Consider the following 25,537-nt stretch of genomic DNA (forward strand, 5'->3'; position numbering starts at 1 on the left):
TTTGACAAAAGCAAACCTCTTATGAAGTGACAAACTACAGGCTGTCCAGAGATGGGCTTACCTTCTACACATTGCAGATCAGCACTAATCGCACTAAGATGAACCCTTACGGAGTTGGCCTTTAGACCAGACTGATAGGTGTAGAAGGTATTGAAGCAGGGTCTGTGTAGGGCAAGCAAGGGGATCCAGGGCCTTGCTCTCACATCAGACGGGGCAAGCCTCCTCCATTTGAAAAAAATAACACTTAGTGGAATCTTTCCTGGAAATCAGCAAGACCCAAGGAAGCAAATTCTAGGTTCTCAATATCCAACCTGTGAGAGCCAGAGACTGGAGATTGGGATAAAGAAGGGATCCCTTTTTCTGCGTGATGAGGGTTGGAAAACACTCCAATCTCCACGGTTCTTTGGAAGATAACTGCAGTAGAGGGAACCACATCTGCTATGGAGAGTACGGCACAATCAGAATAATGGTCCCATGGTCTTGCTTCAGTTTCAACAAAGTCTTCCCCACTAGAGTTGTGGAAGGATACGCATACAGAAGACCTATCCCCCAATTGAGGAAGAAGCCATCTGATGCTAGTCTGTAATAGGCCTGAAGCCTGGACTGAGGGACCTTATGGTTGTACCGAGTGGCAAAAAGATCTACCGAGGGGGTGCCCCACACTTGGAAGATCTTGCGGGCTATGCTAATATTGAGACCACTCGTGTGGCTGCATTATCCTGCTCAGACTGTTGGCCAGGGTATTGTTTTTGCCCGCTAGATAAGTGGCTCGAAGGAACATGCCATGTTGGTAAGCCCAATGCCACATCCGAACAGCCTCCTGACACAGAGGGCGTGATCCAGTGGCCCCCTGCTTGTTGGTGTAATACACTGCAAACTGACTGTTTGAATGAGCATAATTTGGTGAGATAGTCAACCACTGAAAGCCTTTAGAGCGTTCCAGATTGCCCGGAGCTCCAGGAGATTGATCTGAAGACTTGTTTCGCGGGAGGATCAAGCTCCCTGGGTGTGAAGCCCATCTACATGAGCTCCCCAACCCAGGAGAGATGCACCTGTCGTCAGCACTTTTTGTAGCTGACGAATTTGGAATGGAAGTCCCAGAGTCAAATTGGATCGAATGATCCAAGGGAGCGTACAAGCTCTATGGGACAGTTGGATGACATCTTCCAGACTCCCCGTAGCTTGATCCCAATGAGCAGCCAGGGTCCACTGAGCTTATCTCATGTGAAGGCCTGTCATGGGTGTTAACATACACTGTGGAAGCCATGTGGTCCAACAATCTCAACATCTGCCGAGCGGCCCAAACTTTGGATGCGAGTGCAAGAAGACTGTCCGATCTCACGTCCAGGAGGTAGGCTCGTACCAACCAAGTATCAAACAGGGCTCCTATGAACTCCAATCAATCAATGGACAGGGAGGAGATGGGACTTGGCGTATTTTAAAATGAACCCTAGTAGCTCAAACACCCAAATAGTCATCCACATGGACTCCTGAGCGCCCTAGGGGGCTCTTCCGCAGCCAATCGTTGAGATACGGGAACACATATGGACTCCCAGTCTGCCTAGCAATGCTGCAACTACCGCTAGACATTTGGTGAAGACCCTGGGAGCTGGTATGAGGCTAAAAGACAACACGCAGTACTAAAAGTGATGTTTCTCCAGCCAAAATCGAAAACACTTCCAGTGGGCTGGAAGTATCGGGATGTGAGTATATGCATCCTTTGTCCAGAGAGCATAGCCTATCGTTTTCCTGAATCATTGGGAGAAGGGTGCCCAGGGAAACCATCCTGAACTTTTCTCGGACTAGGAATTTGTTTAGGGCCCTTAGGTCTAGGATGGGACACATCTCCCATTTTCTTTTTGCAGAAGGAAGTACCAGGAATAGAATCCCGGCCCTTCTTCCCCTGGTGGGTTCAACTGCATCGGCCTTCAGAAGGCCCGAGAGTTCTTCTGCAAGTACCTGCCTGTGCTAAGAGAAGAACAAATGAGCTCTCTGGGCAATTTGGAGGTTTGCGATACCAACTGAAAGCATATCCGAGACGGACTGTTTGAAGAACCCACCGGTTGGAGGTTGTAAGAGGCCACCTTTGGTGAAAAAAACTTCAACCTCCCCCCAACCGACAAGTCATTCAGGATGGACACTTTTACTGTGGCTATGCTCTGCTGGAGCCAGTCAAAAGCTTGTCCCTTGCTTTGCTTGAGGAACAGCAGGGGCCTTAGGCGCACGCTGTTGATGTGAACGAGCATGCTGGGGCTGAGCCCGAGTAGGCTGGCGAGCCGAAAGGTTGTACCTATGCCTAAGATAGTAATAGGAACTCCTCCTTGTCTTGCCAATTCCTCCTAGCCGAGGAGGCTGATGCATATATGGCATCACTGTGTTTTTTTGATTTGGTCTATGACCTGCTCAACCTCTCCAAAAAGGTTATTCCCGCAGCATGGGGCATCCGCCAACCTCTGCTGAACAGAATGTTCCACGTCAGAAACACGCAGTCATAAGAGTCTGTGCAAAGTATCATAAGTGCCCCTGGCTAAGAACTTTGAACATGCCTTCTGCTGATTGACCAACTAGCGAACTGACTATGGAAGAAGTATCTAAGCAAAGTCAGACAACTTGCACACTGAGTTTTGCCAAGTGGATGCTCGTGAAGAGCTGGTACGATTGCATATGGGAGATGAGCATTGAAACCCGGTACATCTTCCTCCCAAAAGAATCCAAGGTCCTAGTTTCTCTACCTGGTGGCCCTGAATCATAATACCTGAACTCCTGACCCTTTTGAGAGCCGATTCCACCACCATAGAATTGTGAGGCAACTGAGGCCAATCAAAACCACATGCACCGTGGATCCGATACTGGGTGTCTATCTTCTTGACCATGACAGAGACCGAAAAGAGGACTCCTAGTTTCTGATGAGGACTTCCCTGAGTACCTTACGGAGAGGTGAAGTCACAACCTCCTTAGGAGGCGATGTGTACTGCAGAATCTTCAGCATCTTGGCCCTGCCCTCATCCTCCACTTCCAAAGGAAATGGAACGGCTTCAGCCATTTTCTTAACAAAAGATGGAAATGAAAGTCTCTCCGGATGAGACTCTCTCCTTTCAGAAAGGGAGGGTTCAGAGGGAATTCTACAGGACTCATCAGATGAAAAGTGCCTTGAATCCTCCTCTGAATCCCATGAGCATTCCTCTTTGGTGTCAGACAATATCTCCCTATGGGAGTGTCGAGACTGAACCTGCCTCAACGTCGAAGAGCCATGTTCTAAAGAGTGGTGTTGAGAAGTTTGCTCCTACCTCGACTCCAGTGAAGCTTCCTCCACCAACGTCGAGGGAGTACCGGCTTGGGTGGCAGTCGACACTGGGACCGCAAGTGACATTGGTGTCTGAGTTCGCACCGCAGGCTAAAGGCCAAGCGTGGCCACAATGGGAGGCAGGGTAGGCACAAGCACCTCCATGCTGATGCACAACATTGTGTGAGGCTATCCAACAGCTCAGGGAGCAAGGCCCAGATGCGCTCATTGCAGGCAGACACCAGGAAAAGCTGGGGTGCTGGCTCATGCGCAGGTTGCAGAACTGCCGGGGTTGATACAGGAGCAGGGTCTTGGCTGCTGAGAGATCGATGTGTCAGCACCTCCTGTATGGAGAGAGAGCGGTCCTCTGGGTGCCAATGCTTCTCAAATGCTAAATCCTTCGACACCCCAGAGCTCCCAGCACCATGCATCAGGGTGACCAATGGCGATCCTTCTTGGCTTTTGCCCGACGAGGACGTCGAATCCACACGTCACCTCGAGGTCGGGTCCGACATTGGATTGTCCCGGGGGCCCTGCACAGCAGGAGGCCTCGAGGCAGATGGAGAGCCACTCGATGCTTCACTGCTCCCAGTATCTCAGGGTCTAACAAGCAGCCATGTTTACAGACATTCCCAATGGTGGTGTGATTTTTGGCGTCAATACCGACCTCGACGCTAATATTGAGGAATCAGACTTGGCTCCACAAATCCTCTCTTGTTGAGCCTCTCTGGAAACCTGGGTCATCTTCTTCATGCGAAGACAGAGAACACAGTTTGCGGGGCTATGGTCGGCCCCAAGAATGGGCGTCTTTCCCAGAGACTGTCCGATTGCACCGGGTACAGTGTTTGAAGACATTGGGAACCTTCATGGACATGGAAGGGAAAACTTCCTCAGCTAAATTAAACAAAGCGATGGTGCCTGAAAAAGGGGCAAGGCACAGCAAAAAACAAAAGGGAACGTTCCCGGCCAAAATCAAGGCCTAAAAGCGGCGTGATGACAACAGAAAATAAAAGGAAACTTAAAACTGGGCAAAATCACTAAAATGTAAAGGGAAAAATAAAAGGGCAGGGGTTCCTCAAGAGGCACCTAATCAAGAACGAAAAAACAGCCAAAAGGCACAAAAAAGTTCTCTAGGACTGAGCGATGCGAGCACTAAAAAAGAACCAAGACCACGTTCTCACAGTGGGCGGGAAGGCAATCGCGCATGCGCAGAGGAGCATGTCTTATGCTCCACAAAGCTCTCCTTAGACTTTGGTAATCAGGAGCGGGCAACGCAGGTTGGCGTCACCCACTTGTGAGAATTATAAGCCTGCTTGTCCTCAGAGAAATATTGTTTTGTCATGCTATTTCCCCTCCCCCCCTTAAGATCTGCCTCTATTCTTTGACGATAACTTGTGTGGGTTTCTAAAGTTACTACTTGCCTTCTCATATTAAAAAATATCAATATTATGCTCAAGCTATTAAAAATGAAAGTACTATATAAAAAAATAATCTACACAGATACTCCATTTACAGTTTCACTTATCTGTGTAAAATTTTCCAGACTGGAAAATAAAACCATCCCTAATAGGACCATACAGAAAGAAATTATAGTTATCACCTTTCCAAAACATACATGTATACATTTATATAGTATGTAAAAACAAAGACAGTTTATGAAATACACAGACATACTCACTGGATTGAACTACAGCTTGTGTTTGTTCGGAGGTACCTGATGCAATATTTGTCAAAGCCCATGCTGCTTCAAACTGTAAAGATGGACTATAAAAGAGATGAATACCTAGATTAGCTTAAATAAGGTTGTGACATTTTAGATATTGTTGAAATACTACAATAAAGCAGAATGAGAATTCATGTTCTCATTCAGAAGATATTTTTATAAGTTGTTCTTTGAAAGACCTTCTATTAAATAAAACTTACTTGTCATCTCTTTCCAGACAATGAACTAAAATAGGTAAAATTCCAGATTTTATCAAGTCATCAATTGGTGGGTTTCGATCACTAGAAAGAAGCTTTCTGTTAAGACAAACAACAAGAAACATAAGGTAAGAGAACAATGCCAGAGCCACAAAACAGGCACCAATTAAAAGCATGTATGCAGAAGTGAAGTTCCTCTAATTGGACTGCATCCTGATTTCAATCATAGGTCTTGTTCTTCATTTGTAGAAAGGAGGGGAAAAAAGTCCCAAGTATTTGCTGTGTTAATTGTTGAGAGGCTACTTAGCAAAAAAGTGTACACTGCTGGGCTGCACATTGTTTAAAAAAAATGCTCTTTTGTGATTAAGAAATTTTAATCACAAGATTAAATTACATAATGCTGACCCAAGTTTCCTAAAAAAAAAAAAAATACCAAAAATCTTGTTAACTCCTTTAGACACTGAGTATAAATTAATTATTCATTATCCCCTTACCTTTCCTTCCTCCTGCACCACACCACACCAGAGAGATGCTGTGGTGTGGACAGCGAGAGGAAGAGATGCCAGGTAAGCAGGGAGCCTAATGCATTAATCACGTTTGAAATTTTGACACATTAATCGTGCAGCCCTAGTACAGTGTGTTTTTATAGCCATGTGTCTAGATCAAGTGTTCTCAACACCTAGCCAGTGATTTTCAGGATATCCACAATGAATATGCATGAAATACCTCCCATTCTATGCAAATGTATCTCCTACATATTCATTGTGGACATCCAGAAAATCTGACTGGCTAGGTGTGTCCCAGGAGCGAGGAGAACCTCTGGTCTAGACTAATTAAAGGTCAACATCTAAATAGAGAAAACATAAGACAAAACAATTAGTCAAAAATGTGGGGGGAAAAATCTCATACCAAAAAAAAAACCTGGCTTTGTGAGAATCTGATTTATATTACCATACTTACATTTAGGGAAAAATATGTAGGAGTTATAGATTCTATTACAACCATACACTGATCCATGGATTAAAACAAAGAGAAAATACTGGCTTAACATCCTGACTATAGTTCAGAATCCTCGCTTCCTCCTCACTGATTTCTTTTCTTAGACTATAAGCTCCGTAGAGGACTATGTTTTGTGCAGTGCAGCACAAATCATAGTGCATTCTGTGTTTATTAAATAATAGTTGCATACACACATGCACCACAAAACCATGCTTTGACAAATTCTTTGGATCTAGGAACCAGCAGCAGGTATTAAAAGCAGGTATCAATTTTACAATGCCAGATGAATTAATAAGACAACCAAGCTGCCACCCTAAAAATATCCCCTAGAAACACTGCCCTGGCTTCAGTCCAAGAATGAGTGAAGACCTTGTGGAACTACCTTCTCATTAAGAATGTCAGCTGCTTCAATTGATGTCATTCTGGCATTTTGGATTAAGGCAAGTCATCATTTGCCCCTTACACAGGGCACTAAAAAGTACTAACAGAGTCAATTTGCAGCTTGCATCATCTGCTGGAGGTAAAGATCCTGGCTGTATAGGTGATGTCATTAGAACTTTCAGTTTTTTCTGCCTCCATCTGCTGGTAAAGGGACATGACTCACTAGTGTAGAGTGAACTAGCAGGATATGGAATGAAAATTTGATTTTTTGACATAAGTTTATGCATATTCTTAAACACTAACTAGTGGATACTACAAGAACTAAGGACTGGGGTTTTTTTTACTATGCTGTGAAAAAAAAAAAAGTGGCCTTAGCAGACCCTTGCACAGGTTTTCCCATACACACTACAGCGATTTTTACTGTAGCAGTAAAATGGCAGCTTTTCCAATTTTTGTATGAATGGCCAAATGGTAATGTTGTCATATCAGGGTGCAGCCATTAAAAAGTTAGCACTTGTACACCTATTTTGTAGGTGGTATGGGCTCATGCGCTAATCCTGCACTAAAATTTAGTGCGTGCTTATTTGGAACTTACCACACAATACCTGAGTATGTCCTGCAGTAAATTTTAAATTGCAGTAAGCATGTGCTAGCACTTACCTCAGCTTAATAAAAGTGCCCCTAAGTTAACAGTGGTTCTAATCAGTAGATTACCAATTAATTATAAAGCTGTAAAACATTTCTTCTACTTTAAAAAGGTTATGCTCAGCAGAATGAGCAGGCGATATTAGTCACTTAGGCCCCTTAATATCAGTAATGTAGACTCATTTCAAAACCCAAACTACACAGATGTAAAACATTATTTCCATAAAATCAGTTCTTACCTTGCAGCCTGCACTGCACTTAGCTGGATACCCTGGTTATCACTTGATGCATTCTACAATTAAAAAAAAAAAAAAAGATAAAGATGCAGGATGCAAATAACTCCATTTCTAGTTATTTTCAAAAATGAAGAGCTTTACCTGTACTATTGCTTCCAGAGATGTATTTTGCTGTAGGAACAAAAAAATAAAATATATATCTATATATGTGTGACAAATATTGTCTAGAAGTTTCAACTTTCACATTCTGCAAAGATCTTACCACTCTGAAGTCTGCATCTAAATCTGAATCTTCACAGATATCTTCATGCGGTACATTTCTTCTCTTTAACAGATGCTCATCTCTTTTGTTCTTTGAAATTGAAAATTGAAAAATAAATAAATAAGGTGAGTGATGTGATGTCACCAAGACCTGGATTTTCTACAAGGCCCTCCCAAACCTGTGCTCGGAAGCCCACAGGATATCCACAATTTATACACAAGGTAAGTCTACATACATTGGAAGAAATACAAACAGATCTTGCTCATGCATATTCACTATAGGTATCCTGAAAGACTGACTTGCTGTGGTGTCCCAAGGGAAAGTTTGGGAAGCCGTGGTCTAAGGATCATTTTAACTTGTACAATTTCGAAAGCAGTTAATAGTAAGAAAAGTTATGAAAGTTTTACCTAAATCTTACCTGTGTACCCAAAGTGATTATGTCCAGTGTCTTGAAAATTCTTATAATATTTTGTGATAACATTCTACATCATTTACAGAAACTCTCATTCAGCAAAGAAAGAAAGAAAGCGGGCAAGTTCAAGCAAAGAAATGTACTTCCTCGTACCATGTAATTCAAATCTCACTAGCACTTTCCTGAAGATTTTGGCATAAAGGAATATCAAGTTATGTCACGCAATAACTAGACACTACCATGAATTGTGGCTACAGTAAATGGCACACAAATGTACAACTTGGTCACCCTTCATTATATCTAGCTTTACCAATGCATCTACCTTCACTTTAACAAAGTCACCATTTCAGATTTACATTGCAGTTGGGTCAAGTTTACATGGCAGTTGGATTAAGATGAGTTCTTAAGGCTCTCTCTTGTAATCTCAGTCACTATTTTCCCTTAATGTTTCATACTTCATTTAGCCTACACAACTAACATGCTACAGTGTAAACAAAAATATCTAACACTCCCAAGGTGATTGAAATATTGATCTTATCTCAGAAAACTAATACAGGCTATGAGTAGGTACACTGAAATTTTTTTTTCAGTTACCTTTATTAATTTATACATTATCATATGGCCACAAAGAAGAACCCCAGTCAATTCCTGATACCACACTAAAATTATGCTCACAGGAGTCTATGTGCCAAGACCTGACCTGTACCAGATGACTACCACCGATTCACAGATATCTATTGGCCAAATTTACCACCAAAACATCTTAGTAAAATGGCCAGAAACCACCTTTTATAAACCATGTCTTCTTGTGCTCTTAGAGCCTCCCAACAGAATTGCTTAGTGATCCCAGCTTTCAGACAGATCAGATATGAATTCATTTCACTGTACCAGCCCCAACTTATGGAATGAACTGCCTCTCCATTTACATCTGGAGACTTCTCTTGTGAATCTGAAAAACTTTCCTCTTCGGTGACACTTTTTCTTAGTAATGCTTCTCATACTTATCCTACCTGGCTAACTAACAGTGCTTTGACAGAATATGTCCGGCCTGAGATGCGATACATATCCCACCCACCCACCCTTTTCTTCTCTCATGTGCTTTATTGTGCCTTTCCTATCAATTACTGTAGCTCCTTTTTTTTTTATCTAGCCTTTCCTATGAAGAACAGCAGTCATCCCTTTTACTCTACTTTACCTCACGCTCTTGCTCTCCCTATCCTTAGAACGGATCTTTACAAACCTCTCAGATGGTTCCTCAACGGGCTGGGTAACAAATACCTAACAAATTTGAAACATCACCCAGGGTCCCCTTTATCTTCTCAGAACCCTTACATTAAGATAAAGAAGAATTGTGCTGGAAAGAAATTAAGACCATATTTTCTTTTATGACCTCTACTGTGAGTCTACGTTTCAGTTCCATAGTCAACCACTGAGCTGTACAATTTATTTATAGTTTTAAAAACAAGTGTCATGCTATGAAAGACCAGCAGTCCATTAAGTCCAGAATTTCGGCTCTAACGTTCCCAGTTAGTTTAGTTTTTTAATTCCTCACAAACCCACTACTCTGTGAACAGTGTGGCATCTATCAATGCTCATATACTTCTTTAATCTGTTTTTCAGTAGATACTAACCAAAAGAATTTTTCCCTACATGCATCACTGTCATTTGTTCACATTGTGTTTATCTGCCATTTAGATGTCCAGTTCCCTCATCTCTTGGGGTTATCTTGTAATTCTTTACAGTTTGCTTGTGTCAGTTTTTGAGTAACAATCACCTGAAGATTTGACCACCTCACTCACTGTCCTTTTAAAGCAGGCCTCCACAAAGTTTCTTAGGCTCTAAGAGATGGACCAAAAATATAGGGAAAGATTTACAGATGACTGGAATAAAGCTGAAGCAAAACACCCCTGGGCAACCAAAAGTGGAGGGCCGGCAGGGGAGGAAGGGAGGGCCACCAGTTGTATCCTAAAGTCCAGGGTCAGGGACATCTCAACTGGACCGGGGGATCAGGCAAAGAGTCAAGTCAATCCAGAGCTCCACCTGCTAGTGAGAATAATGAGGTAAAGGCTGCTGCACAGGAACATGTAAAGCAGACCTCTGATGTTTTCTCTCTACCTGCTGCCCCCCCCCCCCCCCCCCCAATGCACCAAGGCTAGCCCTTTTCTCCCACTTGTTCCCTTGTCAACCCCCAGCCTCTTTCCTTTCATCATTAAGTTCTTACCCCCCCCCCCATCCCTTAGCATTTGTTCTGCCAGTTTCAGACCCCCAGCATTAGCCCCCTTTCTCCTACCTGCCCTACTGAGCAGAAGCTTGCGTTTTTGCTGCTGTTGACTCTCAACCAACTCTATCAGAACTGTGTGGAAACTGCAGGCCCGATGCACAAAGGCAGCTTTAAAATAGGACTGCCTCACTAAACTTTAGCAAGTCACAAACAAGCGATGTACAGCTCTTATACAGTTTCACTGGTTGCCCTAGTAACATATATAATAAGTATTTAAATCAAGAGACTTTCTTGTTTACATTTGATTCCTCAGCCACACATAATGAGCGAACCATCGCATATGTGTTCAGTCTACATACACTTTGGTTCGTTTGGTTCATGGTAGGCTTACTCCAGTCTAACTATGCATGAGCCTTTTTTTGTGATGCATGTACCTCCCCTGCAGAACATGCTACCAGTTGCACTACACAACATAGATGACTGATTTTCAGAAGTTTTTAAGGCTTATTTAGAAGTATTTGTTTTTGTTAGCACTTTTGTTTTCCATCCCTTTCTTCTGTGCATAATTATATTTTAAATATTTGATTATGCTTGCCAGATCACCCTGGGTCAAGACAGGGTAACATGCTTTGTAAATAAATAGATGGGAAGACTATTTATTCCTGCTCTTTGGATCCTATCTTTTAGCCAATTACCACTGTTTGCCCTGGGATTGGTAGTAGCAACATTCCATGCCATGCTATGCTATTTGGGTTTCTGTTAGGCACTTGTGACCTGGATAAGCCACTGTTGAAAACAAGATACTGGACTAGATGGACCACTGGTCTGATCCAGTATAGCTATTCTTATGTAATCTGCAGTTAAACCTTGCTTCCTATCCTATGATAAATTTCCACAGGAGTTTCCTGAAAGACTGTACTGAATATTTCCTAGAGCTTCAGATACAGAATTATCAAATACCTTGTTTTAACGTCAAATAGTTACTTGTTCAAAGAACTTTAATAAAGATTCTACAAGGAAAGGTCAATAAGACAAATTTTTGTTTTGAAGATATACCAAATATTCATATTCGATCTGGCCCCTAATTCATTATTCGTATTCAGCCAATAGTAATTTAAATTCGAACATGAATAATCTGGGCTGTACTGTGCTAAATCATACTGAAAAACACTTAATCTCCGATTTCACATCGCTTATTTTATTATTTACGTTAAAGCTCCATGCTCATTCGTATTCAGTATTCATATTTGGCTAAATATTTTTCATTACTCGTATTCATACAAATAGTAAAATGTGCTATTCGGTACAGCTCTATTTGAAATACATTCCCTGACATAGTTGTATTCGTGCTTATACATACATTTTGTAGAATACTGTTTTTCTAATCCAATTACCTTGTGTAGGGGAGGGGGGAAAAATCAGCTGAATTAACATAAAGGGGGTTAAAGTCCAATAAATTAAAAAAAACTGTAAATGCATCAAACTTTGAAGGTATCTTACCTTTCTCAGCTCCACAACCACTTCATTTCGCTGCCGTCTCATGCTCTGTAAAGTTTCAAACAAACTCAAGGTAAGGAATCTACTAAACCATAAATTGAATAGCTTAACATATAAGTAAAACACTCCTTTTTCCTCACTACACTTCAGACATTCTATGATATTCTCACTGAATTAACTTCAAAGCAGAAGTCAATAGAAAACAGGAGACCACATCTATGGTCTGTTGCAGATCACCCCCCCCCCTTTTTTTTTTTTGCTTTGCATATTTAAAGTAACATACCCAACTATGTGGCACCTCTTAAGAGCTCAAAAATATGGATTATGACTTTTTTAAATGATCAGTTCTCCCTGCAAAAAATAATCTTTCAAAAAAGCTTGTTTTCAATTAACTCATTTTGCCTTAAGACCACCTTTAATAGAGTGACACAGTTATGGGAGAAGGGGCAATATTCATTCTGTGTCCGAAAGGAGATGTTCTGAGTTTGAATGCATGTTCTCTGCATGACAGCATACATATTATACTTTTGAAACAATTATGAACCCCCCCCCTACCAAACAAAAAAACCCTATGCCATCTACTAAAAGCTTAGCAACTGAACTGGTAATAAAATCTGAATGATTTCACTGGTAAAGAATATCTTGAACAGTAAGCTAATGCAGAAACCCTAATTCACATCTAATACAGCTATTTACAAAATAATAAACTACACATGTGTACTATCTTTAGTAGTGTTTCTGCTGTGGCTTTAAAAGGCCAATAATTATTACTTTTAAACACAGAAGGGAGGGTTTACAAATGGTCAGAACAGAGAGAAATCATTAGAAGGCTGAAGTCTCTTATGATCTCTCCTGAATATACATAACATGAAAAAACACACTTGCACATCACCATGGGTTAAAAAGGACTGTGGCCTTATCGAACCAAAAAAAAAAAATTAATCTGAGCCCTGGAAAACAATTACACTTGATATAATGCACTCCCCCCCTTTCTCTGCCCCTGCTCCCACCGCACAGCAGCAGGCCACCTTCAACCTGCAAGGTTTTAAGCACCCTGGCAGCCCCCACTGCCAAGAATCAGTCTCCTCAGCCACATTCCACCTGAAGTTCTAGTGACCTATGGAGCAGAGCTTTCCTCACTCCTGAAGCCAACTTCAGAGCCCTGCCATATTTACCACTCCCATTTCAATACTTTAAAACAACCAGCCCTCCCCCTGCAATCATCACATGTCAATTTCAACCACCTGGGCTCAGGTTTCTGCTCATACTGTGATGATATGCAGCCACAAACAAATACAGTCCTGCCAAAAAGAACAAGGAGGGCTTATGGGATAATACAGGAGAGGAAGGAGAATAACTCAATAGGGAGGGAAAGCAGGGGGCAATGTCTAAATCTACATGGGACAGGGCTTCCCTATCACAGCATCCTGCAGGGTTGGCTGGCTAGCCATTCAGTCATCAGGCAGACTGCATGCCACAAGTGTTGTAAGTTAACCATCCTGCTGCTCACATTTTTTGGGAACAAATGGAGGCAGTAGAATGCTCCCCCCCCCCCTTTAGGGGCACTACAGTGTTAACCATGGTGGGCCTGGGACTCACCCATCCAGCCTTACAGTGTGTTTGGGCTAGGAATAATAGCCCAGGAATCAGTCCTCTATCGAAGACTTACTGCGTAAGTTAGGACAACTTCCTTCGCATCTCTGTGTTTCAGTTTACTCACCTGCAAGTGGAGACTGTATGAATGTTCCCAAAGGGATAAAGGTATTTGCAAGACAACGCACACAACAATACATCAAAGTTGACGTGACTTGTGTTTCTGAAACACCGTTCCATAAATGTGCGATATGGAGAAAAAATATATACTCCCATGTAAAATAAGATTGCTTATATAGTTTTTTTCATCCTGCTGACTTCTATGTTCAAACAGCACTTATAAACTTTTCCCTCCTATCACTGGCATAATTTGGAAGTAACGTTAATTCATAAGGACTGTTCTGTAATTGTTTGATGTACACTTTTGCCTAACAAAACAAGATGACCAAGTAAATAAAAATGGAAAAAAGTTAGAATAGGTTGACTTCTGGATTTTGGGAAAATACCATCTAAAATGGTGGGACAATCCCATTAGATATTGAAAAGACTGAAATGTAACAATAGCTTGGTTACCCCTATGAAGTATTGTTCAACTCCCATTTACAAAGTGCAAAAGCACATGGTTTCAGCTTCCCACGAAAATGCTTAAACTAGGCCATGTCTTACAGCAGCTGTGCAGCTAACATATGATGGCAAAAATACAAGTGTGTCACTGCCTGCAGAGAAGCTGGGGAAAGCCTTCACTAATTGAAGTCCTCCTCTATCATTCCTTGTCCCTTATGTTAGCCCTTATACCTATAGAGGGAGACAGTGAACAGTACTGTTGCTACTGCCTTCTCTGCATCTTCTTAACTTTACTTACCTTTGCTGATAGTATTAATTTGTTTTCATATGCTGATGACATCTTGATGTTATTACTTGTTAATTCTTCTTTAGAAGATTCAATATTGGACTTCAGAAAACATGCTCAAACTTAACTCTACCAAGGCAAAGGTTCTTTGGTTTACCAATTGCCTGTTAATTATTCCTGCTTTAGTACTTTTGGCAGATGGGAAAAGTTTAAAGGTAGAGAAAGAATCGAGCGTTTTAGGAGTGATACTTGATTCTGCTCTTACTTATGATTTACAGATTAAAAGTTTGTGGAAGCGTACTTTTTTTCACGTGCGGCAACTGTGCTTATTGCATTCGTGTTTTTCAGATGTTGGTGTTCTCATCTAGACTATTGTCATTCCTTGTGTATTGAGCTAAATGCCAAGCTGCTATAAAAAAAATGCAGCTGTACACTTGATCTTTCGTTTGAGAAAATTTGACAGACTCTCCTCTTACTACCAAAAGCTCCACTGGCTTCCTGTAAAGGCAGCATGTGCTTGATGTTTCAAGTTTTATATGGTAATATGTCTATTTTACTCAAACATTTCCTAATATGTAGTTTTCTTCCAGATTATGTAATTACTTTCTATTGACAGTTCCATCAATCGAGGGAATTCGTCTTAAACGCTAGTTCGAGGCATTGTTTCTGTATCGTGTAAACTCCATTTGGAACACTCTTCCCCTGCAAATTCGTTTTGAGACAAGTTACATGAATTTATGTAAAAAGAACTAAAGACTTTTTTTTTTTTTATAAATTCTAATTTGTACCATTTGTACTTCGCTGTAATTCCTCATATTGTTTGAGCTAAACTTTTGTTAACTGCCTTGAACCTCTGGTTGGGACTTGTGCGGTTTACAAATTCATGATTACATTAGAATCCCACTGCAGAGGGTGCAACAGCAGAAATGGCAGGAAGTGATGGATAACCTCAACTACAAGCTCAAAATAATCACACAAGAAGTAGTTTGGGTGCTGCAGGTGGTGAACTGATTATGCGGAAAGTACTGGGAGAGGAAAGATGGATTATACCAATGGGGTTAGAGACAGGAGAGAGACGAATGCACAGGGAGAAAAAAGTAACCAGCACCCAGGGTACTGTAGCATGAAAAGGCTGGGACCACTAGCCAAATTTTAAAAAATACTTCAAAATATTTTAACTAGATAAATGGGCAAAATGCTTCTGCTCCAAGTAGTTTTACAGTCCTGACACAAAGTGGCAAATTCAATTTGCAAGTTGTTCAACATATATATAAAAGGCACCACTGAAGCCTCCAGCCGGATATCCGGTTTCCCCATGAGTGAAGGAAAACAGCACAGCAGGAAATCCCAGGAAACAGTGAAGGACTCAGAGGGGGGAGGGGAGAGAGATGCCCTCAGTCTCTCTGTAACAAAAACACAGAACAGCAGGAGGAAACACTGAAGGACTGTACTCAGAGGGGGGAGGGAGAGAGGGCAGAGGGCAGGGACACACACTCCCACATGCACACTCTGAAGACAACCTTGCTAGCCCCCCCCTCCCCCCCCCGTTTCATTTGCATCAGAAACGGGTTTTTTTTTACTAGTGTGGTCATAATTTCTGACCCAGTAAAATAAGCAGAAATATGACAAATGATCTGCACCTGTTTCTTTTTGACTGGGTCACTGTGATTACCAACCCATCTAAAAAAGGAGGACCACTAACCTACATGTTGAAAACAAACATTAAAAACAAGAGTTTTTTAACCTGTGACTGAAGCAAGAGACTATGAAACAGCTAACATCACTGGACAGGAGCCATTCTCCCTAAAGCACATGGTGTCCTACAACAGTAAGCAAGTCACAGGAATAGTGAGCATGCAGTATATATTTAGCTATCATGAAATCAGATAACGACATAACTACCAAACTAAAATAATGATCAGAATAAAACAAAAGCACATATTTTACATTTTCTGCATGGATGTTACTGTACTAAAGACATCATGAATGTTAAAAAAAATGGAAGCGGTGCAAAGAAAAGCTATGAGATTTGCGTTACAAGGCGTATGACGAGAGACTTGTTGACCTGAACATGTATACCCTGGAGGAAAGGAGAAACAGGGGTGATATGATACAGACGTTCAAATATTTGAAAGGTATGAATCCGCAAACAAAGCTTTTCCAGAGATGGGAAGGCGGTAGAACGAGAGGACATGAAATGAGATTGAAGGGGGGCAGACTCAAGAAAAATGTATTTTTTCACGGAGAGAGTGGTGGATGCTTGGAATGCTCTCCCGCGGGAGGTGGTGGAGAGGAAAAAGGTAACGGAATTCAAACATGCGTGGGATAAACATAAAGGAATCCTGCTCAGAAGGAAGGGATCCCCAGAAGTTTAGCCGGTGGTGGGAGGCAGGGCAGACTTATACAGTCTGTGCCTGAGTCGGTGGTGGGAGGCGGGGATAGTGCTGGGCAGACTTATACGGTCTGTGCCAGAGCCGGTGGTGGGAGGCGGGGCAGACATACGGTCTGTGCCCTGAAAAAGACAGGTACAAATCAAGGTAAGGTATACACAAAAAATGGCACATGCGAGTTTATCTTGTTGGGCAGACTGGGTGGACCGTGCAGGTCTTTTTCTGCCGTCATCTACTATGTTATGTTACTATGAAATGTGTACCAGCTTTATATTCATAAAAGTTGTAACAGTAAGTATAAAAATCAAATACAAGAACTCATTTGATCTTTGAAGTTGTAAAAAAATTAAAAAAAAAAAAAAAAGAGAGCGGTGTCTTTCAGGATATCCTTAATCAACACTCTCATATTGCCATTCCACTGAAATTTAGCTATGAATTAATTTCCATATCTTACTTAACTGGGCCTCCTGCAGCCTCTATGAACCAAAGACAATGGTAAAACAGCACTTTCTGTGTTGTAATTTTCTAACAGTCTAGGTTTACTCTATTTTCAACCAACCAACCCAGACCTCCTTCTCCTCCTTTCCTGATATCTCCAAGGAGGAAACCGCCCACCTTCTTTCCTCCTCAAAATGCACTTGTTCCTCTGAGCCCATCCCCACCAACTTAACACCATCTCTCCTACTATTTCACCCCCTCCATCTGTCATATCCTCAACCTCTCTCTCTCCACTGCAACTGTCCCCGACACCTTCAAGCATGCCATAGTCACGCCACTCCTCAAAAAACCATCACTAGACCCTACCTGTCCCTCCAACTACCGCCCCATCTCCCTCCTACCCTTCCTCTCCAAGATACTTGAGTGCGCAGTCCACAGCTGCTGCCTTGATTTTCTCTCCTCTCATGCCATCCTTGATCCGCTTCAATCCAGTTTTCGCCCTCTTCACTCGACAGAAACAGCACTCTCTAAAGTCTGTAATGACCTGTTCCTTGCCAAATCCAGAGGCCACTACTCCATCCTCATCCTCCTCGATTTATCCGCCGCTTTTGATACTGTCAATCATGACTTACTTCTTGCCACACTGTCCTCATTTGGGTTCCAGGCTCTGTCCTCTCCTGGTTCTCCTCCTCTCTCCCACCGCACCTTCAAAGTTCACTCTCATGGACCTTCCTCCACCCCCATATCTGTTGGTGTTCCCCAGGGATCTGTCCTTGGACCCCTTCTCTTCTCAATCTACACCTCTTCCCTGGGCTCCCTGATCTCATCTCATGGTTTCCAGTATCATCTTTACGCTGATGACACCCAACTGTATCTCTCCACACCAGACATCACCGCAGAGACCCAGGCAAAGGTATCGGCCTGCTTACCCGACATTGCTGCCTGGCTGTCCAACCGCCACCTGAAACTGAACATGTCCAAGACCGAGCTTATCGTCTTTCCACCAAAACCCACTTCTCCTCTTCCTCCACTTTCTATCTCAGTTGATAACACCCTCATCCTCCCCGCCTCATCTGCCCGCAACCTCGGAGTCATCTTTGACTCCTCCCTCTCCTTCTCTGCGTATATCCAGCAGATAGCCAACACCTGTCGCTTCTTCCTCTTTATCAGCAGCAAAATTCACCCTTTCCTCTCTGAACACACCACCCGAACTCTCGTCCACGCTCTCATTACCTCTCGCCTGGACTACTGCAACTTACTCCTCACCGGCCTCCCACTTAGCCATCTATCCCCCCTTCAATCTGTTCAGAACTCTGCTGCACGTTTCATATTCCGCCAGAACCGATATACTCATATCACCCCTCTCCTCAGGTCACTTCACTGGCTTCCGATCAGATACCGCATTCAATTCAAGCTTCTCCTTCTTACCTACAAATGCACTTAGTCTGCTACCCCTCACTATCTTTCTACCCTCATCTCCCCCTACGTTCACGCCCGTAACCTCCATTCACAGGATAAATCCCTCCTCTCAGTACCCTTCTCCACCACTGCCAACTCCAGGCTCCGCTCATTCTGCCTCGCCTCACCCTATGCTTGGAACAACCTTCCTGAGCCCTTACGCCAAGCCCCCTCCCTGCCCGTCTTCAAGTCTTTGCTTAAAGCCCACCTCTTCAATGCTGCGTTCGGCACCTAACCCTTACCGTTCAGTGAATCCAGACTGCCCCAATTTGACTGCCCCTATCGGACCGACCGTTCACTTGTCTATTAGATTGTAAGCTCTTGAGCAGGGACTGTCTCTCTTTGTTAAATTGTACAGCGCTGCGTAACCCTAGTAGCGCTCTAGAAATGTTTAGTAGTAGATTTAAAAAATAAATTAATTAAATAAAAAATTCACAAATACTTATACTGGAGAAAAGGCCAATGGGGAGCATGATGAAAATTCTGTATTAATATTACTGTAATGCACCTAAGTTATCATTCCACCTAACCTGTTCCTTATTATACACATCTACATACATAATGTATAATGGAGAGCAAATGAAAGCCGACTTTACAGACATGCTCAATACTCTTAAAATTTTGTCCAACTTGAAGATGTGTTACACAAAGTGAAGTTAATACAGTATAAGATCTTGAGTTGGACGAGCCAGATGGCCTTTCCCAGCCATCAACTATGTTACTATGAATAGCAAAGTCACTCACCTGTGGCAGTTATTCTCAGGTGACCAAGAGGCATATTTTCAAAGCACTTAGCCTTCCAAAGTTCCATAGAAACCTATGTAACTTTGGAAGGCTAAGTGCTTTGAAAATATGCCTACAAGTATTCTCACATCTGGGAGATGTCATCCGACGGAGCCCGGTGTGGATGCTGACTAGTGAGTTCAAGAATTTTCTAGCAGCATTCCACTGCGCTGGTGCCTTCCTGCCCAAAGCTGATCCCTCAGTCATTGTAAAAAGCAAGGGGAGGTGGAAGGGTATGTGAATACTTGGTGAGTCGAGGTCAGTTATTCAATCAACCTGAAACAATTTGTGTACTAGTTGTGGCAGTACAGCCACCGGGGGGGGGGGGGGGGCCGATTCTAGATACTGAACAAATTCTGCAGGACTGTGACCAAACTGGTCGTGGATCTGACATCAGCCTGGGCATATGTAAAGGAGATGCAATCTGCTAACCAATGGCTACTCCCATCCTTTCTGGGTCAAAAGAAACAAAACGTTGGAAGCACTGTCTATGGTTTTTACTCTGCTCCAGACAGATTATTTGTTTTCTGCCCTTGTCCAAGGCTTGTTTGTAATCCAAGGTAAGAAGTATACTCTCACCTGGATGCATGTTGCTTTGGGAAAAATGATGGCCAGACAACTAAGATGGAACTCCAACACTACCTTAGGAATGAACTTAGGGTGTGTGTGAAGAACTATTCTATTGTGGTGAAGCTTAGTGCAAGGTGGATCAGCTACTAGGGCCTGAAGCTCACTGACCCTAAGCCGAGATGAACTCTTACACAGAGTTGGTTTTTACACCAGAGTCAGACAGGTGCAGGAGGTATTCAAGCCATTTTTGTGTAGGACAAGCAAGAGGATCTAAGGCCTTGCCCTCAAACCAGATCTCCTCCACTTAAATGGGTACGACCTCTTAGTGGAGCCTTTCCTAGAAGCACGCAAAATGCGGGAGACTCCCTTCAGAAAATCCAAGTTTTCAAATTCTATATTTGAAACATCCATTCTGTGAGAGCCAGGGATTGGAGGTTGGTATGTGGAAGAGACCCTTCATTCTGCGTGATGAGGGCTGGAAAACAGTCCAATCTTCATGGACCTTCAAAGGATAACTCCAGATGATGAAACCAGATCTGCCTTGACCAGTAAGGCACGATTAGGATCATAGCTCCCTGATCTTGCTTGAGTTTCAGTGGTTGCTGTGGGTGCTTAAGCACCCCCAATATTGAGAAAATTCCTTGTATATGTCCAGGGAGTGGTTATTTCCACTAGGCTTAGCACCCCCAATAAATTTTGAAAAGTTGGCTCCCATGGTTTCAGTAGTCTTCTCTATGAGAGATTTTGGAGGATATGCACACAGGTGGTCCTCCACCAATGCAGAAGAAAAGCATCCGACGCTAGCCTGCCATGCAATCTCAGCATGGAGCAGAACTAGGGGGACCTTGTTGTTGAAAGAAGTGGCTAAAAGATCTACCGAGGGGGTGCCCCACTCTCAGATCTTGTGGGCTATGCCCATACTGAAAGACCACTTGTACGATTACAAACTCTGTTCAGTTTGTCTAGCAGGTAATTGTCCTTTCCAGGGAGGTATGTGGCTTGGAAGTCTACCCTGTGGAAGGAGGGTCCACTGCAACATCCCCACTGCTTCCTAACACAAGGGGTAGGATCCTGTACCCCCCTGCTTCTTTACATAAAACAATGGAACCTGGTTAGCTGCAAAAGCAAATTATTCTCATCCAAACGAACAATCTCTGAAAGCGTTTAAGAGTGTTCCAAATAGCTCTGAGCTCAAGGAGATCTATTTCTTCTTTGTCTGCAATTTGTAGTTCTTTTCCAGCTTGGTTTTAAATTTGTTTATACACTGCTCTGATACCCCTGTGGTATATCAAAATTTTAATAAACTAAACTATTTCTTGAGTCAACCAAGTCCCCTAGGTGTGAAGCCCATCTACATGAGCTCCCGATCCTAGGTTGGATGCATCTGCTGCTAGTACCTTCTGAGGAGGTGGAATTTGGAATGGCAGTGCCACAGTCAAATTCATCTAAATTGTCCACCAGAGAAGGGCACGAGTCAACTATGGAGGAATCTGGATGACATCTGCTACGTTCACAGCTGCCTGAGACTACTGGAATGCTAGAGTCCACTGGGCAATAAATCTCAACATTTGACGAGCTGTGACATGTTTGCTGCTTGCACTTACAAGGACAGCGCCGATAAGGTCTCTGCTCTCGCCTGTAGAAGAAAAATCTGAACCTGCAATGTATCTAGCAGAGCTCCTATGTATTCTAATCGTTGAGCTGGGCGTGTGAGACTTGGAGTTACTAGGGTTTGTCATAAATTACTCCAACACTAGACTGGTTAGGCTCATTGACTGATGTCCCCTCCTATGATATACTCTTGACCAGCCAATAATCCAGAAAGAGAAACACACACACCCAGCCTGCGCAGATATGCCACTGTCACTAGACTGTTGATGAAGACCCTGGGAGCTGACATGAAACCAAATGGCAGAACATGGTACTAATAGTGGTGTTTCTCTATTCAAAAACTGAGATACTTCCTGTGACTGGAGTTATTGAAATGTGGGTATAGGCATCCATTAAGCCCAGACAGCATAGTCAATCATGTTCCTGAATCATGGGGAGAAGGGTGCCCAGGGAAATCATCCTGAACTTTTCTTTGACCAGGAATTTGTTCAGGGCCCTGACTAGGATGGGATGAAATCTTCTTGTTTTCTTGGGCACAAGGAAGTACATGGAATAAAATCCCTTCCCTTCTTTCCCTAGTGGCACGGTTTCAGAGAGAAGGCGGGTATTTCCTCTACAATAGAGATTTGCACAGGAATGGGGTTCGCAGGGTTCCCACGAGGACAGAAGCTAGTTCTGCAGGGTTCCCGTCGGAACAGAAACAATTCCTGCGGACTTCCCATGGAAGTGTACGCCGCACTTGCGCCAGCGTCTCACCTACCAAGTTCTTGTCTCCTCCTCTTTCTTGCTTTAACAGCACAGATATGGATGAATACAGAGGATCTCTAATTATAAAATGGAAGTTATAAAAAATCTAAACTTAAATGGCTGCATGTGTGTGGATGTGTCAAGTGACTCTTAGATGGTGACTCAAACTGTGATGAACTAGGGCCGATACCAGGCAAACAAGGACAAATCAAACTCGGGTATACATGTAGAGTATTGCATACCATGTATAATTATAGCCTCCAACACCCCTGCTAACCGGCAAAAGCACAGGAGCAACCTCCAGGCAGATTTTAGATGGAGCTCGGAGAAGCTGCAGCCACTCTGCTAGGGGAGATAGAGAATACTGAAGAGAGGCAGTGGAGCAAGCTGGTATGAGGCACTGAAAAAGTGTGCTCTCTATCTCCCTCTGCTGGTTGATGGACACAACCCATCTGTAATGGCTGCATCTGCTTGATGACAAGGAAGAAGGGATTAAGACCCTGTTTGGTCAATAACCTGGCCAAGGGAATCATCATAAGGTTGAAGAGTATAGGGGACAGCGGAGATCCCTGTGGAACTCCACATTCTGATGACCATGGGGATGATATATTTGTGGTCCCTTTGACTTGATAGGATCTTGTGGTAATGAAGTTTTTTTATCCAGTTGATGATGTTACCGCCAAACCCAAGTTTGTCCAGAAGTTTAGTGAGGATAGTATGATCTACCATGTCAAAAGCACTGGATAAATCAAATTGTAGGAGGAGGATGTTGTTTCCAATTGCTATTTCTTGTTTGAATTTGGATATTAAGGTAAGGAGGACCGTTTCTGTGCTGTGGGCAGAACGGAAGCCCGACTGCAACTCATGAAGGATGGAGAATTTCTGAATATATTCTTTGAGCCTGCCATGAGTGGGAAAGCGCGGAGTACAAAATGTAACAAAAAAAAAATATGGGATACAAGTGCAATAAATAAATAAATATACTCAATTTACACATGGCCTCCTTCAAGCCCTATTCTATATAACTGGCCCTACTCTTAACTGAAAGACCCTGTGTCTTGTCTATATTAGACTTCCAAAAGTAGAGAAGGTCTAGCATTACCATTATTGTATTTTAATCTAACTTTAAATACATGACCAAGGAGGATAAAGAAACTTCACTTTATACTGTTATTTTGGTAAGTCAGAGACTCTTTCCACACTCAAGAGCACACCCCCTACTTAGAAAGGCATAAGCAAAATTTGGTCAACTGTAATGTTTGCATGTGTTGTCTTGAACCATGAAGACAAGGTAAGCAGTAGTAAGCAACTTAAATGGCTACCTACACAATGATGAACACATACAAAAGTATTCTGGGTTTATACATGGCATTCGGGATACTGAAATACTTTCAATTACACACATTGATATATTGAATGCTTCTACGTATACCCTGTACTTAGAATTTAGTTCTTTTTTCCCCTTTATGGGGTAAGGATGCAAGTAAAATTTCAGATTAGCCTAGTGGTTAGAGCACTAGGTTGACAACCAGGGAAGCTAAGATTCAAACTCTATTGCTGTTATGATCTTGCCTTAACCTAAGGCAATGGTTAAATTTTGATTGTCAACCCTCTGGGGAAAGGGAAATACCTACTGAACCTGAATGTAACTCACCTGAGCTATTACAATGAAGGCATGAGCTAAAAGGGTGTATACTGAAAATAATATATAATATCCACACTTACATCACATTAAAATACTGAATGTACAACTCAAAGTTAACCACCGAAAAATCTGGAATAAGTAGGATTTACAGGTACTCTGGCAGTATGCTTGCTCTAGATGCCTAGCCTCCTGAATCCTATGAAGAAGCTTCTTTTTAATCTGCAAATGCTTGTACACAGTTGTTCCTCCCAGGACTTAATGGACTTATTCCACCCATGTTCCTGATCAAATATTACAGTCCTGTCAGCAGGCACTTTCAGCCAACCCCAATGTGTAATACTGTCAAACTGGGAGACAACTAAACTCACAAGGCTAGAATGCAACACAAACACGAAGGAACTTGCTTCCCTAGATAATACACACTAATGCAGCTACTTAAAACTCTATAAACTGTTTAAAGCATTTCTTTCTATTCTATTAATTTTCCCCAAATACCTGCATATATCAGTGTTTCAAACTCTAAATCTTGGGTGATATTTCAAAGAGAGATTACATTTTATGCTGTTTAGATATTTGAGATTTATAGAATTAGATGTTTTTTTCCTCTTTGGATTGTTTTATTACATCTTTATATTTTTGATGTATGATGTAATTTATTTTGTTAATTCATTTTAGGGAACTATTAAGCAGAATATCAAAATTTAATATCAAAAAGATGTCAAAGTTTGAAGGTACCATTCCCATTCTGAATATCTATATTACTACATTATTCTTTAGACAAGTACTCACATTTTATTCTCAATAGGCAATGAAACCTGCTGCCTTCACTAAACTTAGGCACTAAAGCAGTTTAAAATGGTGGTACCATGGGATGAACTCAGGTGTCTCAAAGTGCCAAAACGTGCACACATTAAAGGTTTTACAAAATTTCACAGAGCACACCAGTGGAGGGGGAAGAAAGAGTAGGGCGCTCCTGTGCTAATCAATTAGTGCAACTACAAACAATTTATTTTATATTCCGCTAAAGCCAATATAAGTTCTAAGCGGGTTACAATAAGACTTCAACAAGGACAATGTTTGCGAACAAATTCAGTGTAACACAAAACTTAACATTCAAAAGACAGCCGGCCTGGTTGAAAAGTGAGGTGAAGGAAGCTATTAGGGCTAAAAGAAATGCCTTCAGAAAATGGAAGCAGCAGCATAAGGAGTGTCAAAGCAAATGCAAGGCGCAGATAAAGAAGGCCAAGAGGGATTACGAAAAAAAGATAGCATTAGAGGCAAAAAACATAGTAAAAAAAATTTTTGGTATATTAAAAGCAGGAAGCCGGCAAAAGAATCGGTTGGGCCGCTGGATGACCGAGGGGTAAAAGGGGCGATCAAGGAAGACAAAGACGTAGCGGAGAGACTGAATGAATTCTTTGCTTCGGTCTTCACCTAGGAAGATTTGGGTGGGATACCAGTGTCGGAAATGGTATTTCAAGCGGACGAGTCGGAGAAACTTACTGACTTCATGGTAAACCTGGAGGACGTAATGGGGCAGTTCGGCAAACTGAAGAGTAGCAAATCTCCTGGACCGGATAGTATTCATCCTAGAGT

The 25,537-nt window shown here is 42.4% G+C and overlaps 1 protein-coding gene across 1 annotated transcript in view; it reads right to left on the bottom strand.

Annotated features, from left to right (window-relative positions):
- Positions 1 to 25,537, bottom strand: part of KPNA4 (karyopherin subunit alpha 4) — an 85,566-nt gene that overhangs the window by 55,454 nt on the left and 4,575 nt on the right. Inside the window, exons 2-7 of the mRNA XM_030215729.1 lie at positions 11,860 to 11,904; positions 7,727 to 7,816; positions 7,606 to 7,635; positions 7,468 to 7,520; positions 5,207 to 5,302; positions 4,962 to 5,047 (exon numbers count right to left, since the gene is read on the bottom strand). Coding sequence (XP_030071589.1) covers positions 4,962 to 5,047; positions 5,207 to 5,302; positions 7,468 to 7,520; positions 7,606 to 7,635; positions 7,727 to 7,816; positions 11,860 to 11,904 — 400 coding nt within the window. The remainder of the gene's footprint in view (positions 1 to 4,961; positions 5,048 to 5,206; positions 5,303 to 7,467; positions 7,521 to 7,605; positions 7,636 to 7,726; positions 7,817 to 11,859; positions 11,905 to 25,537) is intronic.

This window comes from Microcaecilia unicolor, chromosome 10 (genome assembly GCF_901765095.1).
Source record: "Microcaecilia unicolor chromosome 10, aMicUni1.1, whole genome shotgun sequence".
Lineage (NCBI taxonomy): Eukaryota > Metazoa > Chordata > Amphibia > Gymnophiona > Siphonopidae > Microcaecilia > Microcaecilia unicolor.